This window comes from Pan troglodytes, chromosome 2 (assembly GCF_028858775.2).
Source record: "Pan troglodytes isolate AG18354 chromosome 2, NHGRI_mPanTro3-v2.0_pri, whole genome shotgun sequence".
Taxonomy (NCBI): Eukaryota; Metazoa; Chordata; class Mammalia; order Primates; family Hominidae; genus Pan; species Pan troglodytes.
This window is the reverse complement of record NC_086015.1, coordinates 124,657,609-124,676,537: the sequence shown is the minus strand read 5'-3', so window position 1 is coordinate 124,676,537 and position 18,929 is coordinate 124,657,609. Positions and strand designations below refer to the sequence as shown.

Genomic DNA, 18,929 nt, shown 5'->3' with positions numbered 1-18,929 from the left:
ATGCATGCACATGTATGTTTATTGCAGCACTATTCACAATAGCAGACTGGGAACCAACCCAAATGTCCATCGGTGACAGACTGGATTAAGAAAATTTGGCACATATATACCATGTAATACTATGCAGCCATAAAAAAGGATGAGTTCATGTCCTTTGCAGGGACATGGATGAAGCTGGAAACCATCATTCTCAGCAAACTATCACACAAGGACAGAAAACCAAACACTGCATGTTCTCACTCATAGGTGGGAATTGAACAATGAGATCACTTGGACACAGCGCAGGGAACATCACACACTGGGACCTGTCGGGGGGTGGGGACCTGGGGGAGGGATAGCATTAGGAGAAATACCTAATGTAAATGATGAGTTGATGGGTGCAACAAACCAACATGGCACATGTATACCTATGTATCAAACCTGCACATGGTGCACATGTACCCTAGAACTTAAAGTATAATAAAATAAATAAATAAATAATGAAATTATTGCCCTTTGCAGCAATGTGAATGCAGCTGGAGGCTGTTATCCTAAATAAAATGACTGAGAAAGTCAAAAACTACATGTTCTCACTTATAAGGTGGAGCTAAACAATGGGTACACATGAACATATGAAATAGAATAAGAGATACTGGTAACTCCAAAAGGTGCTAAATATTGAAACCTATAAATGGGGAGTATATATGTTGACTATTGTGTATGAGGCCTTTATTATTCTTGTTCAGTCAAATATAATGATTATGTTTGATTTTACAATGTTATTATTGTATTAGTTCTTATTGCAGTTTAGAAGAGATAAAATGTGTGAATTTCATAAGTATATTTGAAATATACCCATCTTATATCAAAAGACCTTAACTAAATAATACTTTAATAAAGTTTTTCATCAAGGTTTAGACTTAGGATTAAAAATAATATCATTCTAATTTCAATTAAATAATTTCCAGACAAAGCCTATTAACCAGTTTTATATTATATCATAAGAAAGCACATTAACCTATTTTCATATTTATATAAATTAGTTTACTAGTTCTTCAATGGAGAAATGGACTTTAATGGAATTGAATGCTGGAAAATAAGTTTGACTTAGGGAGTAAGGCTGGGACAACTCTAGAGTAGACAGGGTAGGTCCAAAAGTGAAAATTCAATGATGAAAATAATACTGGTATATGACCAATATGAAGGCAGTGAGTAAAAGGGATCAGAAGAAAAAAATTGAAGTTATGGAGGCTATTTAGGTAGTATGATGGCTATTAATTACATTTCTGTTAATATTCTACTACTAACAGAAATGAAAGAGTGTTAAAAATAACTAGTTTGGAAGTTGACATGGTTTGGATGTTTGTTCCCTCCAAATCTCATGTTGAAATGTAATCTCCAATGTTGGAGGTAGGGCCTAATGGGACGTATTAGATCATGAGGATGGATCCCTAATGAATGGCTTAGCGCCATCTCCTTGGTGATTAGTGAGTTCTCTCTGTGCTAGTTCACATAAGATCTGGTTATTTAAAATTATGTGGTACCTCCCTCCTCTCTCTCTTGCTTTTCCTCTTGCCATGTAATGTGCCTGTTCCCTCTTTGCCTTCCACCATGACTGGAAGCTTCCTGAGGCCTCACCAGAAGCTAATCAAATGTCAGCACCATGATTCCTGTACAGCCTGAAGAGCTATTAGCCAATTAAACCTCTTCTCTTTATAAGTTGCCCAATCTCAGGTATTCATTTATAGCAATGAAAAAGCATCTACCACTGGGGTAAGGAGAATGAATTTATTCTGGAGAATCTTGACTTTAATCATGAATTTAAATCTTGAGTTTGATTATGAGAGATATATATTTATATATACACATATATATTATATATGTTACAAAGCATGCTAGGTACTTTGTATGGCAGAACTGATCATTATAGAATAATTTATAGTTGGCAGCATAAAGAGTTAAGTAGAAATAAACAAAACTTAAAATGAGTTTTAACAAATTTCTCACCAAGTTGCTAGTGGAGAGTAAAATTCCTAGGGGAGGAAATGAGGATGGGGACGGGGACAGAGAAGGGACAAAGTTTGCTAGTGGCAGAATTTTCATTTTTTTCCTTTATATTTTGATTTTTACAATTATAAAATTTAAAATTTAATAACTAGATCTTGAAAAAAACCCAATGTTTTGCATCACAAGTTTTGTACTGAAAAAATAATCTACTAGGTAGTCTTTTCCTTCTTCATGATTTATAAGGCACTGTATAATAATTCCCTGCCTACTTTTCCATCCTCATTTAGTATCATTCTATCTACAGTCTCCAGCTATGCCATGTCCTCTCTTACTTCTAGAGTTTTACTCACACTGTACTGACTTTAGTCTTTCAAAAATTTTTTTTTCTAGAGACAGGGTCTCCCAGTGTTGCCCAGGCTGGTCTTGAACTCCTGGGCTCTAGCATTCCTCTCGCTTTGGTCTTCGAAAATGCTGAGATTACAATTGTGAGCCACTGCGCCCAGCCTCTGAATTACTCTTAAACGCCAGTACTGTACACTTCCTCCCAAACTTGTCCAACTTCCACTTCAGATGTCATCTTTGTTAGGGAGCTCTTCCCCAAATCCCCCTGCCATGCTGCCATGGTATTCTTTATTTCTCTTTGTGTAATTTCCATTATTATACTTTCTTTATTGTAATTTTGTGTTTAATTTTGTTTTTCCCTACAAGTCTCTGAAAACAGGGACCACTGTATCCCCAGTGCTTATTTCGGTGGTATGGGCTTGGTAAATGTTTGTTGAATGAGTAGATAAATTTCAAAGTAGACTGTTTTCAAGTCTAAGGAAACTATTTGACTCATGAATTTTCCTAGGCCGACTAACAAAAGTTTATTTAACAACGTTCTCACAGGAAAAAAGATGCATTCAAGGTCAGAGAGCATGTCACTCACTTCAGCACTGACAATGGACAAGTGCTAAATGCCCCTAAATCCAAACCTTCTTTAATGGTTCCCATAAGCTATGGCAGCAATCATAATAACATAAACAGTACCCATAATAGTTCCCATAAGCCTGGGCAGAGACTCATGGGTATAGGAAAGAAAATAAATATGGCAAGGAGAGTGAAGACCGGGACAGTTAGTCAATAAGTAGGCTCTGAAAGAGGAAGCACAAAATTTTCTACTTTAAATTTAAACAAGATTTCTGTCACCTTTATCTTTTCCCTCCTTTCTTTTTACTGCCATAAATTATGGCTCCCAAGTAGACTTTCTTTCTTGTAATGGTTAATTACAGAACAAACATGGGAACCCAGACTCATGGCTTTCTCCTTTATATACATCATTTTTCAACAAATTAATAGAGTGTATTTTTAACAGCAGTTTCAGATTTAAAGAAAATTTAACAGATAGTATAAAGAGTTCCCACATACCCCTTCTGTCATTTCCTTTATTACTAACATCTTGTATAAGTGTGGCACATTTGATTTAATTAATTAAGTTTTTATTATTTTTCATTGAGATGGAGTCTCACTCTGTCACCCAGGCTGGAGTGCAGTGGTGAGATTATGGCTTACTGCATGCTCATCCTTCTGGCTCAGGCACACACACACCATGCCTGGCTAATTTTTAAAAATTATTTGTAGAGATGGGGTCTCATTATGCTGCCCAGACTGGTCTTGAACTCCTGGGCTCAAGCAATCCTCCTACTTTGGCCTCCCAAAGTGCTGGGATTATAGGTGTGAGCCACTGCACCCAGCAATTTTTAAAAATATATATATTTAAAAAAAATTTTTGGTAGTGATGGGGTCTCACTATGTTGCCCAGGCTGGCCTTGGATTCCTGGCCTCAAGTAGTCTTCCTCCCTCAGCCTTCCAAAGTGCAGGAATTATAGGCATGAGCCACTGTGCCCAGCCAATGAACTGATGTTGACACATATTATTAACTAGAGTCTTGAAAGAATAGTGACATAGAGACTTGGAGAAGATAGCTTCCCATTAAATCTTATTAAATAGATAAAGAAAAAGTTTTCAAATATTTACAAAATAGTGTCAAAAGTTAAATCTATACTTATTTTGTATTTTGTCATCATTTTTTGGTCTAAGTATATGTGCTAAGAATGACAAAGAATTTCCCTATAATATTGAGAGATCTGCTTTATTAGTCCAGGGATTGCTTATTTCTATGCTTGTGATACAGAAAACCACAATTGTTAGAATATTTCTAATTACGAAATTGTCTTTCACTTACAGCTTTAAACTTGTGTGACAGTGGAAGCTGATTGTACCTTTAAACTTGTGAGGAATGCCTGGTACATATTAGATGTCCAATATATATAATCTTTTATTGAGTTAAATAATGAATTGAATTAATAATTAATAATTCATTATGATCTCACTGATTTGACTCCAACTAACTCACCAGTCAAAAGAATTGTGTATATTTCTTTATAATTAGGAATATAGTAAAATATATTTTTCATTGTGAACTATATGTTAAAATAAAATTGTCATCACGATTAACTTTTAAAACACAAATCTGAATTTGCCACATTAGTAGAGAACTGACTACTCTACCTACAATCTTGTCATATGAACTTAGCACATTAGTTAAAGAAAACACAAGTGTAATCTTCTATATAATATATATCCTTTTAAAATAAAACCCTTATCCTGCAGAGTAATGAAATTTTTTGACTTAAAAACTATCTGAAAATTTCTTATATAGGAAACAGGGAAACAATAAAATTAGTGATAAGAACAAATTAGGAATAACAGGAGGAATCATACTTATCTCTTCTTCAAAAAAAGATAATTCAAGGAGGAAGAGAATACAACATATGCTTGGCAACAATACTTACAACATTGGTCAAATTCTCTAGGCACTAGCATGAAAAGGAAAGAAATTGGGTGGCATGCTTTTGAAACAAGATGGGAAGGTTATAAAAGTCTTTAGAAATCCACCTTAGGTCAGATAGCTTCTAGCTTAATTATTCTGAGTTCTTCAAGGATGATGTAAAAACACTCATGCTCTGATCTGGCATGGAACTTTGGGTAATGCTTCAATTTGTTAAAAATAAATTTAAGTTTTGCATTAAGGTTTTCCTCAGTGCTTTTCAGGAACTTATTTCCCATGTCATTGTTCAGGTTGGCACTTACACAGTTTGCTACCGAAGAAATGGTTGTACTCTTTTACCCCAAAGGAAAGTTACAATATGACAGATGTTGGGATGGTATATGATGTATAAAATTCTTAATAGTTCCCATTGTGCAGAATACTTATAACCTTTGCTCCAAATCAATACAAATTTATGTTTATAATACCTTATATCTAAATTTGAAAAAGTAACAGTGAAGGAATGAATGAATACAAACTCTTACCACTTGGCAATACCATGACTGGCTCTGTAAACCTTTGTTCATCTGCTAATGGTAGGTTTAAGGAGATGATTAACACCATTCCCAGACTGGTTCCAACGAACAGACAAGGAGAGATGGTAGAGTCATTTTTCCGTGCAAAGGAGTCCATGAAGTATAGTGCTGTAATTGCTTCTTTAGAATCTTTGTCAATACTGGAGATACTAGAGCTTCTAGAACGATTATAGGAATTTTCTCGGTTTTCTATGGAAATAAATAAAAAAACCCACACAAATTGTTAGTATATTTCCACAATAACATCAGATTTAATATATATAAACCAAAATTATGAGGAGAAAGTAAAATTTCATTGTTTGTTAATTGACCTGGGAGGGAGCTTATCCAGTTCACCAGCTTATTTTGAAGATGGAGAAACTGAAGTCTAGAAGTATAATTCATAAGCTTAGGCAGACCTAGGACTAGAATTGGAGGCTCCTGAGCTCCAGTTCACCATTTTTCTTTCTCTATGTTAACTCACAAGTTTGTTGAAATTCTTTTACCTAGAGAAAAGATTTAGTCTAAATAGTAATGGTTACAAGAATTTCTGACATCAGTTAAATTGTGCTTCCCTCCTACCTCTAAATTGTTGGAAGTATCCCTAACAGTTTCTTGTCAATTCCAATGACAATACTGTGGCGATTGGCATGAAAGGGCTTATCAGGATCACAAATCTTCTGCAGCAAACATATTCTATATCTGGGGTAATTACAATTCTAAAAATTAACATTTCTACCAAGGCCAAAATGCAAATTTTATCTCCCTGAACTGGTTTCAGGCTGTTACCTTTAATTCAAATGCAGTCCTAACTTTGCCTAGGGCTAAACAAAGAGTACAGACTATATGCCATCCTGTTGATAGTGGTAATCTTTCTGAGAGTGCTTCAGCTCACTTAAAAAAAAAACAGGATGGTTTCAGGTTCTCCTCTCATCAACACTTGTACATGTGCACGCTCCAATAAGCATAAACTCATACAGCTCAGTGAAATGTTATCAAGGTTGTCCTGCTCTTATAATCTCTCCAGAGTACAAGTTCTTCATATTTTTCTTTCTACAGCCTTCACTCTCTTTTCCCTCTTGATAGGTACACATGTAACTCATAATTGTTTTTATAGAAAGAGGATAAATATAGGCTCCTCAGACTTTTTTCTAGGAAACAAAATATAGTATTCCTAATTTCTCCTTTTTATCTCTTAGCAAATTTATAAAAATAATTGTTTGTCATAAAATTTAGAGATGAGAGGGAGGTTGGAGGTTATATGTTTTACAGATTTGGAGACAAACTTAGAGTTTAGTAATTTTCCCAGAATCCAGGACAAATTAGAGGTAGAAGTATCTAAAATTCAAAATTCCCACCTCTCATTACAGTGATTGAGAGTGCTACTTCTGGCTGGGTGTGGTGGCTAATGCCTGTCTGTAACCCCAGTGCTTGAGGCCAGGAGTTCAAGACTACCCTGGGCAACTTAGTGAGACACTGTCTCTACAAAAACTGAAAAATAAGCTGGATGTGGTGGTGTGCACCTGTACCTCCAGCTGCTTGGGAGGCTGAGGCAGGAGCATCACTTAAGTTCAGGAGTTAGAGGCTGCAGTGCACTATGATTATGCCACTGTAATCCAACCTCAGCAACAGAATGAGATCCTATCTCTTTAAAAAATAAAAATTAAAAGGGGGCTACTTCTTTTATAATCATTACATATTGCTTCTTTTATAACATGCTAGATATTATATGGCTCCAAATCTTTTCCATTCATGGTTCATCACCATACAAAGTTGATACTCACAGACACCTGTTAGAGAAATAACATCATTATCTGCATATCTAAGGGATCAGATTTAGTATAGCATAATATTTAAAAAACCAAAAACTTAAATATAATTTTTTTAAATTTGAAGACCAATATAGATCACTGTCAAAAGTTTTCAGGAGTAGTAAATAGAGACTTACTTCACAGCATAGAATTACTATAGCAAATCTTCCTAAAATTATTTTTTTCCTATCTCTTTCTCTAAAGTTCCTTATCAATAAGACAGTTGCAGCAAAGTTACAAAATTCCCTTTTTTTGCCTCTGTAAAAATTTCTGGTCTCTGGCTCTTGTAATTTACTCCCCTCCCCCACCGCCCCACACTCATTCCATAAATAAGCAAATAGACCTTCCTTTTAAAAATATATGAAGATGAAAATTGCAAACTTTAGAATTTAATATCTTGCCTTTGTTCTTGGTCACATTCATTTGACAATTGAGGAAATTAAGGTTGCAATACATTAAATATCTACAGATAGAGACACCAAAAAGCTTACCATTGGGATTGAAATAAACTCTTAATTATTATGGGAAAGGTAGGGAACAGATTAAGGCATAGGTCTCCCTTTGTACAGAGGAGGGGGTAGTTACCTATAAGCAGAGGCATTCTGGTTTTAGAGGTGAGGAAGGAGGTGGAGTGAGGAATGGAGTTGGAGTTATGGCCACAGCCCCATCAGGCTCTCAGGTATTCACTGATTAGTAGTTTTTTAACATCTTTCATATGTGATCTCCATCCCATATCTCTGTTCCCATTACCATCGTAAACCAAATTTTAACTGTAACAAAAAAATTTAATATGTTTAACATACCTTCTGTTGTAACTGGTAAAGAAATCTCCATGCAGGCTGCTGACTGGGCCTTTCGAAATGGTGGTCTTCCAGGACCCCAGCGATTTACTTTTGAAACATCGGCACTAGAAAGACGTTTTCCAGAACTGCAACTCTGAGAAGTTGGACTTGTGCAGTGTCCATTTACATGGTCTGTGCCAAGAGGAGGAAGGCAGCATACATATAATGATTAACTCTTAATACAAAGGAATACAAGCGTGTAGATTAACAAATGAAGATGAGCAACAATTCCTTTATTTTCTAAACCAAATGAATATAGTTAAGTCCTTGTTCTTTTAAGACTTAGTCATAATTTTAGTAGTTAGCCAAAAATTTCAAAAGATATTTATTAAGTATAAGATTCATTTTTTTATATTTTGGCTGTGTAACATAGATTAAAATTGGTTCTATATCTCTACCATGTATTCTGTCATTATAGTATTAAACTTTTTGTTGCATAACTTAAATATACAATGAAAGTACTTTAAGTGCTTGGAGTTTAAAAAGATAGAATAGAAGCATTTTTAAAAAAATTTTACTTTAAGTTCTGGGATACATGTGCAGAATGTGCAGGTTTGTTACATAGGTATACATGCACCATGGTGGTTTGCTGTACCTATCAACCTGTCTTCTAGGTTTTAACCCCCACATGCATTAGGTATTTGTCCTAATACTCTCCCTCCCCTTTCCCCCCACCCCCCGACAGGCCTCGGTGTGTGATGTTCCCCTCCCTGTGACCGTGTGTTTTCATTGTTTAACTCCCACTTATGAATGAGAACATGTGGTGTTTGGTTTTCTGTTCCTGTGTTAGTTTGCTGAGAATGATGGTTTCCAGCTTCATCCATTTCCCTGCAAAGGACATGAACTCATTCTTTTTTATGTCTGCATAGTATTCCATGCTGTATATGTGCCACATTTCTTCATCCAGTCTATCATTGATGGGTATTTGGGTTGGTTCCAAGTCTTTGCTATTGTAAATAGTGCTTCAATAAACATATGTGTGCATGTGTCTTTATAGTAGAAAGATTTATAATCCTTTGGGTGTATACCCCATAATGGGATTGCTGGGTCAAATGGTATTTCTGGTTCTAGATCCTTGAGGAATCGCCACACTGTTTCCACAATGGTTGAACTAATTTACACTCCCACCAACAGTGTAAAAGTTTTCTATTTCTCCACATTCTCTCCAGCATCTGTTGTTTCCTGACTTTTTAATGATTGCCATTCTAACTGGTGTGAGATGGTATCTCATTGTGGTTTTGATTTGCATTTCTCTGATGGCCAGTGATGACGAGCTTTTTTCATATGTTTTTTGGCCACTTCTTTTGAGAAGTGTCTGTTCACAGCTTTGCCCACTTTTTGATGGGGCTGTTTTATTCTTGTAAATTTGTCTAAGTTCCTTGTAGATTCTAGATATTAGCCCTTTGTCAGGTGGATAGATTGCAAAAATTTTCTCCTACTCTGTATGTTGCCTGTTCACTCTGACAATAGTTTCTTTTGCTGTGCAGAAGCTCTTTAGTTTAATTAGATCACATTTGTCAATGTTGGCTTTTGTTGCAATTGCTTTTGGTGTTGTAGTCACGAAATCTTTGTCCATGCCTATGTCCTGAATGGAAGTTCTGGCTAGGGCAATCAGGAAAGAGAAAGAAATAAAGGGTATTCAAATAGGAAGAGAGAAAGCCAAATTGTCTCTGCTTGCAGATGACATGATTGTATATTTAGAAAACCCTATGGTCTCAGCCCAAAATCTCCTTCAGCTGATAAGCAACTTCAGCAAAGTCTCAGGATACAAAATCAATGTGCAAAAATCACAAGCATTCCTATACACCAATAATAGACAAACAGAGAGCCAAATCATGAGTGAACTCCCATTCACAATTGCTTCAAAGAGAATAAAATACCTAGGAATCCAACTTACAAGGGACGCGAAGGACCACTTCAATGAGAACTACAAACTACTGCTCAAAGAAATAAAAGAGGACACAAACAAATGGAAAAACATTCCATGCTCATGGATAGGAAGAATCAATATCGTTAAAATGGCCATACTGCCCAAAGCTATTTATAGATTCAATGCTATTCCCATCAAGCTACTTTCTTCACAGAATTAGAAAAAAAGCTACTTTAAGTTTCATATGGAACCAAAAAAGAGCCCATATAGCCAAGACAATCCTAAGCCAAAAGAACAAAGCTGGAGGCATCAAGCTACCTGACTTCAAACTATACCACAAGGCTATAGTAACCAAAACAGCATGATACTGGTACCAAAACAGATATATAGACCAGTGGAACACAACAGAGGTCTCAGAAATAATACCACACATCTACAACCATCTGATCTTTGACAAAGCTGACAAAAACAAGCAATGGGGAAAGAATTCCCTATTTAATCAATGGTGCTGGGAAAACCGGCTAGCCGTATACAGAAAACTGAAACTGGACCCCTTCCTTACACCTTATACAAAAATTAACTCCAGATGGATTAAAGACTCAAACCTAAAGCCTAAAACCATAAAAACCCTAGAAGAACAGAAGCATCTTACTGTGCAGTTAAGAAGGGTACATAAGAACATTGGTTCTGGGGCCAGGCTAGACTGCCTGGAATCAAATCTCAGTTCTGCCACTTACTAGCTGTATAGATTACTGAAATCTTCATGCATTAGTTGCCTCTTCTGTAAATTTGGAATATTATTACCTACCTATTGGAGTTTTTGTGATAATACATGTCAAATGCTAGAATATGTGCTGGCATACAGTAAACTCAGAACAAAAGTTAATTACGATTGTCGGTCTTGTTCCAGAGTATAAAACTACTCACGTCCAAGATAAGAGTACTGTTTATTTAGACCTTGTGAGTTTGGCTCTGTTTTGATAGAACTTAAAAACTTGGCAATGCATTAAAGTATGTCTTATTTTTCTTAATGCTAACAAATTATATTTGAAACATCATCTCGTAGTTCAGCAATACGTAGAATACATTTTAAAATGTGTTTCTTTGGTCATACAAATGAAGATAGAGTGCCACAGAGAAAAATCATGTTTATTGGCCATGTTGAACATGAAGAACTAGTACTTGGTATCCACTACAATATAGCCTTACTGTATTATAGAGTTTGAAAAGGTATGATTGTACATTTCCTGGATTCCCTTGCAGATAGTGCAAAGATGAAAATTAGTTTTCACCATTTAAATGGGCTGGCATGTTAAAAAATGGGAGTTAACATTTATCAAACACTTAAATGCTGGGCACTTTGTACACATTACCTCATTTAACCTTCACAACAATCCTGCAATGTAGGTGTTTTTTTCTATTATCCTGATTTTGCAGATGAAGAAACTAAAGCTCAGAAAAAATCAGTAAGAAAATTTTCTCATATCACATACGTAATAATCAGAATTCTAATCCAGAGTTGCTCACTTACTGTCTGTATGCTTAAACATTTGACTACAGGGTCAGGTAAAATATTTCAGAAGGAGTGGAAATTTTGAAGACATATTTAGTAGGGTTTAAGAGGCACATGTAATGCACACTGAGATCCAGGCTTTTTGGATTCTGACTATAATGTGCCTTGGAGAGGACATTTTAAAATTAAATCTATTTGGGGATTATTGAACTTTCCATATCTGTATGTTTATATCTGTTCCAAGACTTAGGAACTTTTCAGTTATTGTTTCATTAAGTTTTCTTTTTTTGGTATAAATTTAAAGGGTACAAGTGCAATTTTGTTGTTACATGAATATATTGCATAGTGATGAAGTCTGGGCTTTTAGTGGAATCACATCTGAATAAGTACTCTGTACCTGGTAAGTAATTTCTCCTCTTTCACTCCCCCTCCCACCCTCCCACCCTTCTGAGTCTTCAATGTCTAGTATTCTGCACTCTATGTCCATGTGTACAAATTATTTAGCTCCCACTTATAAGTTAGAATATGCAGTATTTTTCTATGCCTTTTTCCTTCTTTTCTCTTTCTGCAACTTCTAAAATTTGATTATTTGTTTGCTTGTTTCCCACATCTCCTAGGCTTTCCTAATTCCTTCTCATTCTTTCTTCTTTCTCCCTCCCTCTTTTCCTCCCTCCACAACACCCCCATACCACCTTTGTCTGATTGGGTTATTTCAAAAGACCTGGGTTCAAGTTCAGAAATTCTTTCTTCTGCTTGGTCTAGTCTACTGTTAAAGTACTCAATTGTATTTTTTTATTCCATTCACTGAATTCCTCAGCTCTAGGATTTGTTTGGTTCTTTTTTATGATATCTATCTCTTTGTTGAATTTCTCATTCAGCTCAGGAATTGTTTTTCTTATTTCTTTGTATTTATCTGTATACTCTTGTATCTTGCTAGATTTCCTTAAGATCGTTATTTTAAATTCCTTTTCAGGCATTTCATAGATCTTTTTCTTCCTTTGGGGTCTGTTATTGGAGAATTATTGTGTTCCTTTGGAGGTATCATGTTTTCTTGATTTTTTGTGTTCACGTGTCCTTACATTGATATTTCCACAGCTGGTATAACTGTCACTTTTCCCAATTTTATAAAGTAGCTTCCATAGAGAAATATTTTTTCCTGTTGATGTATCTATAATGTAAGTTGGGTACATGGCTTTGGCTTTGGTTCTGGATGGGCACCATAGTGTAGTCTCCATGTGATTACTTTGGCTGTAATCAGTATTGGAGATGTCTGCAAGTTCCTTAGTGGCATAGGCTGCAGTTGTTTTTGGAGGCTGTGGTGAGGATTTGCTGGGGATGGAGGTGCCAAGTGGGATGGTCCTCAGGCCTCTTGGTGGGGTATGTGAGCATCAGCAGTGATGGCAATGGGCCAGTTCTTGGTTCCCTGGGGGGCACATGCAGGTGTCAGTGGTGGTAGTATGGGCCCTGAGTAGGCTGGTCTTTAGGCCCTTGGGTGGAGCACACAGGTGCTGGCAGGTGAGGTGGCCTGCTCCTTGAGTCCCTGGGTAGGATGCATGCATTGGCACTGGCAGTGGCAATAGCAGGTGGGTCCTCTGGTGCCTGAGTGGAGTGCACAGAGACTGGTGGTGTCAGCAGGCCAGTAGGAGCAGTCTGCAGGCCACTGGGTGGCATGCATGGGTGCCAGTAGTGAGCCAAATGGCCCAAACCCTAGGCCTCTGGGTGTGGTATACAGGCACTAGTGGTGTCCATAGTAGGGCAGGCAGGCTGATCCCTGCTCCCCTGGGTGGGGCATGTGAGTATACAGCCTCTCTGATGTGCTAGATCACCTGCTCCCTGGGATGTAGGGTGCTGCATGGCTCAAGTGCCAGAAATGCGGTTATACCACTGGGTCAGCTGGCATAGCAACACTGCAGCCTTCTGGGTGGATGTGGAGGGATGTTGGAGATGCAGGAGTCATTGGGCACCAGGGCAGGATGTAGTTTGGTGTTGACTCTGCTCTCAAAATGGCACCATATTGTAGCAGCTTGGGTCCCAGAGGTCCCAGCACAAATTCCCTCCCTGAAACAATGCAGTCTTGTGGACTCCAGGAAGCTCCTTATACTAGGCTCAGGGCCCAAGAGGGCCAAAGGGCTTTCTTATAGCTAGGACTGCAGGCATTTGTGGTTGGAATGTGGACTGCTAGGAATCTCTCACTTACCGTTTCTCCTGCATTGGAGCATCCCTCCTAGGTGTGAGCCAATCCAACTGAGTGCCTTGCTTCCTTTTCTATGCTCCCATCTCAAACTTCCATGCCTCAAAGGGTCCCTGTTGTTTTCTTACTGGATTCATTAATTCTTCCCTAGATTTTCTACCTGATACATTGTTACCTACTTGCTGTAGGTTCCTAATATACTGAGATAAGATTATTTGGTTAAGAAGGTTAAGAACAAGTTTTACTCTTGGATATATTAAGCAACGTCATGTTCTAGCAGTGATCTCTGGGTATTGTAGTTTCTACCTCCAATTTACTTATTCTTTTAAAAATAGCTTTAATTTTTAAAATTTTAACTTCCTTAGAGTCTCACTTCCATTTAGACAAAAAGTTAATATTTTCTTTCAGTATCCTTCTGCAATTAGTCTAATTAATTTTTTTCCAACAGAAATAGAAGCATAGATTGAATTCCTGCTCTAAGATGGCTGACTAGATGCAGCCAGGGGAACATCTCCCACCAAGAGACCAGGATACTGGGGAGACTGGCACACTCCTATCAGATCTTCAGAGGGAAGGCATTGAGAGCAGATGGAGGGAAGACACAGGGGCTGGGCTAAAGGAGAAGAAAGCTAGGAAACCTGCATTGGGCTACCACACACCACGACTTGTTCCCTGACCCCAATGACTCCTGCAAAAGGGGTGAGTTGAGCAGTCAAGAATGAACCTGCTATCGCCATGGGCCTCTGGAATCCCAGCAGGAGGAGACCCCTTAGCCACAATGGACATCTGAATTGGCAGGGAAAGCTGCTTAGAGAAGAGAGAAGCATTAAGGAAAGAACTCCAGCTAGCGCCCAGAGGGTTTGGTGTGGGAGCACCTGTAATGGAGCAGACCAGTGATGCCCATCACCCTAGGCTCAACTTGCTCCCATAAGAGCTTTAACCCTAGGGAAACTGTGAGGCCTGAACTCTATAGGGTGGTCTTGCCCATGAGACAGAGCCAGTCTGACCTGAGCACCCCTCAGTCTTCTGGCCTCTCCCAGGCCCCCAGCCTGGCTAAGCCTGTCTGTAGTACAGCCCCTAGGTACCTCCTGGGGGCCCTTATCATAGCTCCTGTGCTGGTGGACTGTGCCTGACTGGCAGAGTGCTCCAGCAGAATGCCCCTGCCTGCACCACACTGAGCCCTCCCCCAACAGCAGCCTCCATGCTGCTTTGCCCACAGGCACTCACCCGTAGCCACCTCCACATTGCTTTGCCAGCACATGTGTGTGCAGGTAGACATAGCCTTCCCTTCCCTGCCAGCATAAATATGCATGAGCACCCTGTCATGACACTACTGCCAGTGGAGTGCACCTTGTCCCACTTCTCCCAGCGGTACCACCATTGTTGTTGAAGCATTGGTGGTCAAGGAGCCCACTGGCCCTGCACTGCCTGTGCCCCACCTGTGCAGCAACACTGCCACTGGTGCAAAACTAGGCACAGAAAATAGTGGCCCTGGCCTTGGCACTGGGTGGCCACCACTACCAGCATGAACATGCACAGAGGGCACACACAGCACCCACCAGTGCTCCCATGATAACACCACCACTAGCATGAATGCATGCACAGTTGCCTACAGGGACCCCTGGTCCACACTGCCCCCACCCCCCAGACATACTGCCACTACTACTGCTGTGAATGCCTGCTCAAAGGCTGGCACTCTGGTACCTACCAGCACCCTGCTGCAGCCAATGAGAGTCTACACTGCTGCACTGCTGCTGCTGCTAGCATGTGTAAATAAGAACAGAATCTGCTGCCACCACCCTACGAAGTGCTTTGTCTCCATGGTTGGCATTACCCATTGGAATGCTGTGACCAGTGGCCAGGACACTCTGGCCCCTCTAGTGCAGTAGATTCCTAAACTCAAGGAGCTGGAGATCAAAGGCAAGGCCTGAAAGGAGTCCTCAAGAGTTAAAGCTTGCAGTCCAGGTGTCCTAAGCTGAGCCTTGGTCCCCAAAAATCTTGCCATAATGAAGAAAGTAGTTAGCTGGGCCCATATTATACCACAATCAAACCCCCAAGGTCATCAAATAGAATAAAAGAAAAAAATACTCATCCAAAGGACAACAACTTCAAAGACTGCAAGAACATCAGCCCATAAAGATGAGAAAGAACTACTGCAAGAACTCCGACCACTCAAAAAGCCAGTGTCTTCTTTCCTCCAAATTACCACATTAGTTCTCCATCAAGAGTTCTTAACTGGGCTGAGATGGCTGAAATGACAGAAATAGAATTCAGAATATGGATAGGAATGAAGATCATCAAGATTCAGAAGAATGTTGAAACCCAACCTAAAAAAACTAAGAATCACAATAAAATAATACAGGAGCGGACAGACAAAACAGCCAGTGCAGAAAAGAATGTAACTGAGCTGATAGAGCTAAAAAACACTCTACAAGAATTTCATAATGCAATCACAAGTATTAACAACAGAATAGACTAAGCTGAGGAAAGAATTTCAGAGCTTGAAGACTGGCTTTCTGAAATAATAGAGTCAGAAAATAATAAAGAAAAAAGCATGAAAATGAATGAACAAAACCTCTGAGAAATATGAAATTATGCAAAGAGACTGAATCTATGACTCATTGGCATTCCTGAAACTGATGGAGAGAATGGAAGCAACATAGAAAACACATTTATGATATCATCTGTATTAGTCCATTCTCACACTGCTATAGAGACACACCTGAGGCTGGGTATTTTATCAAGAAAAGGTGTTTAGTTAACTCATGGTTCTTTGGGCTGTACAGGCTTCTGCTTCTGAGGAGGCCTCAGGAAACTTACAATCATGGCGGAAAGTGAAGGGGAAGCAGTCACATCTTCACATAGGAGGAATGGGGGAGGTGCTATACACTTTTTTTGAGACGGAGTCTCCCTCTGTTGCCCGGGGTGGAGTGCAGTGGTGTGATGTCAGCTCACTGCAACCTCTGCCTCCTGGGTTCAAGTGATTCTCTTGCCTCAGCCTCCCGAGTAGCTGGGATTACAGGTGCCTGCCATCATGCCTGGCTAATTTTTTTTGTATTTTTAGTAGAGATGGGTTTCACCATGTTGGCCAGGTTGGTCTTGAACTCCTGACCTCAAGTGATCCACCTGCCTCGGCCTCCCAAAGTGCTGGATTTACAAACATGAGCCACTGCGCCTAGCCACTACCCACTTTTAAACAAGTGTATCTCAGGAGAACTCTATCACAAGAACAGCAAGAGGGAAGTCCACTCCCATTATTCAATCACTGCCAATCAGGCCCCTCCTCCAACACTGGGAATTACAATTCGACATGAGATTTAGGTGGGGACACAGAGCCAAGCCATATCATCATCTATAAGAAATTACCCAACCTAGCTAGAGAGGCTAACATTCACATTCAGTAAATGCAGAGAAACCCAGCAAAGAAGACCACAAGAAGACCATCCCCAAGACACATAACCATCAGATTCCCCAACATCAAAATGAATGAAAATATTTTAAAGGCAGCTGGAGAGAAAGGATAGGTCGCCTACAAAAGGAAGCCCATCAGACTAAAGTGGATTTCTCAGCAGAAAACCTACAAGCCAGAATCTCTAGTGAATTGCCTGGTGAAAGGCTTTTCTGAAGCCAGTGAGTAAGGACTGGAGGAAGTGACTGCAGACTTCAAGGAACATGAAAAAAAATCAAAGAAAAAATCAAAGAACCACGACACCACCACAGGAACAAAATAAACCTCCAGTGGCCAACCCCAAAGAAAGAGACCTTTAAGAAATGTCTGACAAAGAATTCAAAATAATCATCTTTAGAATTTCAGTGACCTAAAAAGAACAAAGAAGAAAGAAAAAACTAAACAAAATCAGGAAAACAATACCTGAAAAAAGAGAAGTTCAACAAAGGGATAGAAACCATTAAAAAAAAAAAAGCCAAACAGGAGGATTCTGAGATGGAATAGGAGGCACCAGAAAACTCTAGATAACAATTGCACTGACAGAATTTGAAAGAACTACTGTGGAACTCTGGAGTTTATTGAAGACATACAACTTTCAGGGGAAGGCTTACATGGTAAATTGCAGCTAATTTTGGTCAATTTTAGCTCTTAGCTCAGTAGTAGCTACCTATGCCCCACTCCCAATCCCCTGCCAGGCAGCTGTGCACATGTTCCTGGAACAGTTTGCATACAGCTTTCAGGAGACAGGGTGGACCAACAAAACCCCCCTCTATCCTAAAAAAATCAGGGATTTGTGTCCTGATCATTGATGACTGCTTCTGATCACAGAAGTGCAAACAAAGAACTGGGCAGCCATTGTTGTTGCACTTACCCTCATTCCTGCAAGCCCTACACCCTCTGTCTGAAGTGACTTCCAAGGGATTTAAAGCTCCACTGCCACTCCATCAACTCCTTCATTTTTCTCTTTTTCTTCTTTTGAGAGCCAGACATTAAAGAATTAGACATTAAGAAAACAACTGCATATACAGGGAAAATTAGAAAATGACCACACATATCCAGAGAAAAGCTCAGAAAAGGCTTAAGAAGACCTTAAGATTACACCCCAGACCAGTCCTTGGCACAGAGACAGATTACAACTATAAAGCAAATTAATAAATAAAATCTAAAGCAATAACAGCAACAAAATAAACCCTAGAAAATGGAGCAAATATGATTTCCAGAGTTATTACATTATTAAATTAAAAAGTTCCCTTTTAAACAAAAAAAATCATAATGTACACAAAGGGACAGGGAAGGATGGCCCATTGAAAGAAAAAAATAGCAACAGAAATTATCCCTGAAAAAGTCCTGAGGGTAGACCTACTAGATAAATACTTTAAAACAACTGTCTTAATGATGCTTAAAGAACTAAAGAAAGATGGGGAGAAAGTCAAGTAAAGGATGTATGAACAAAATATAAATATCAGTAAAGAGATAGAAAACCTAAAAAGAAACCAGAAAGAAACTCTGGAGCTTAAAAGTATAATAACCGAAATGAAACATTCACTAGAAGAATTCAAAGGCAGATTTGAGCAGACAGAAGAATTAGCAAACTTGTAGATTAAAAAATGAATATTATCAAGTCTGAAAAACAGAAAGAAAAAAATTCAAAATGGTGAACAGAGGCTAAGTGACATATGCATCCCCATTAAGTAAAAAGTCAATATTGTGGAAATTTCAGAAAAAAAAGAGAAGAGAGACAGAAAGGGGCAGAGAAAATATTTGAATAAATAATGACTGAAAACTTCTCAAATTTGATGAAACACATGAATATAAACAACCAAGAAGCTCAATGAATTCCAAGGAAGATAAACTCAAAAAGACTCACACTGAGACATTATTACA

At 38.6% G+C, this 18,929-nt stretch overlaps 1 protein-coding gene across 5 annotated transcripts in view; it reads right to left on the bottom strand.

Annotated features, from left to right (window-relative positions):
• STXBP5L (syntaxin binding protein 5L) overlaps nt 1-18,929 on the bottom strand; it is a 507,599-nt gene that overhangs the window by 36,862 nt on the left and 451,808 nt on the right. For all 5 annotated transcript variants that reach the window (XM_516678.8, XM_024355609.3, XM_024355610.3 and 2 more), the window contains 2 exons: nt 7,985-8,155; nt 5,341-5,580 (listed from right to left, as the gene is read on the bottom strand). In XM_516678.8, coding sequence (XP_516678.3) covers nt 5,341-5,580; nt 7,985-8,155 — 411 coding nt within the window. The remainder of the gene's footprint in view (nt 1-5,340; nt 5,581-7,984; nt 8,156-18,929) is intronic.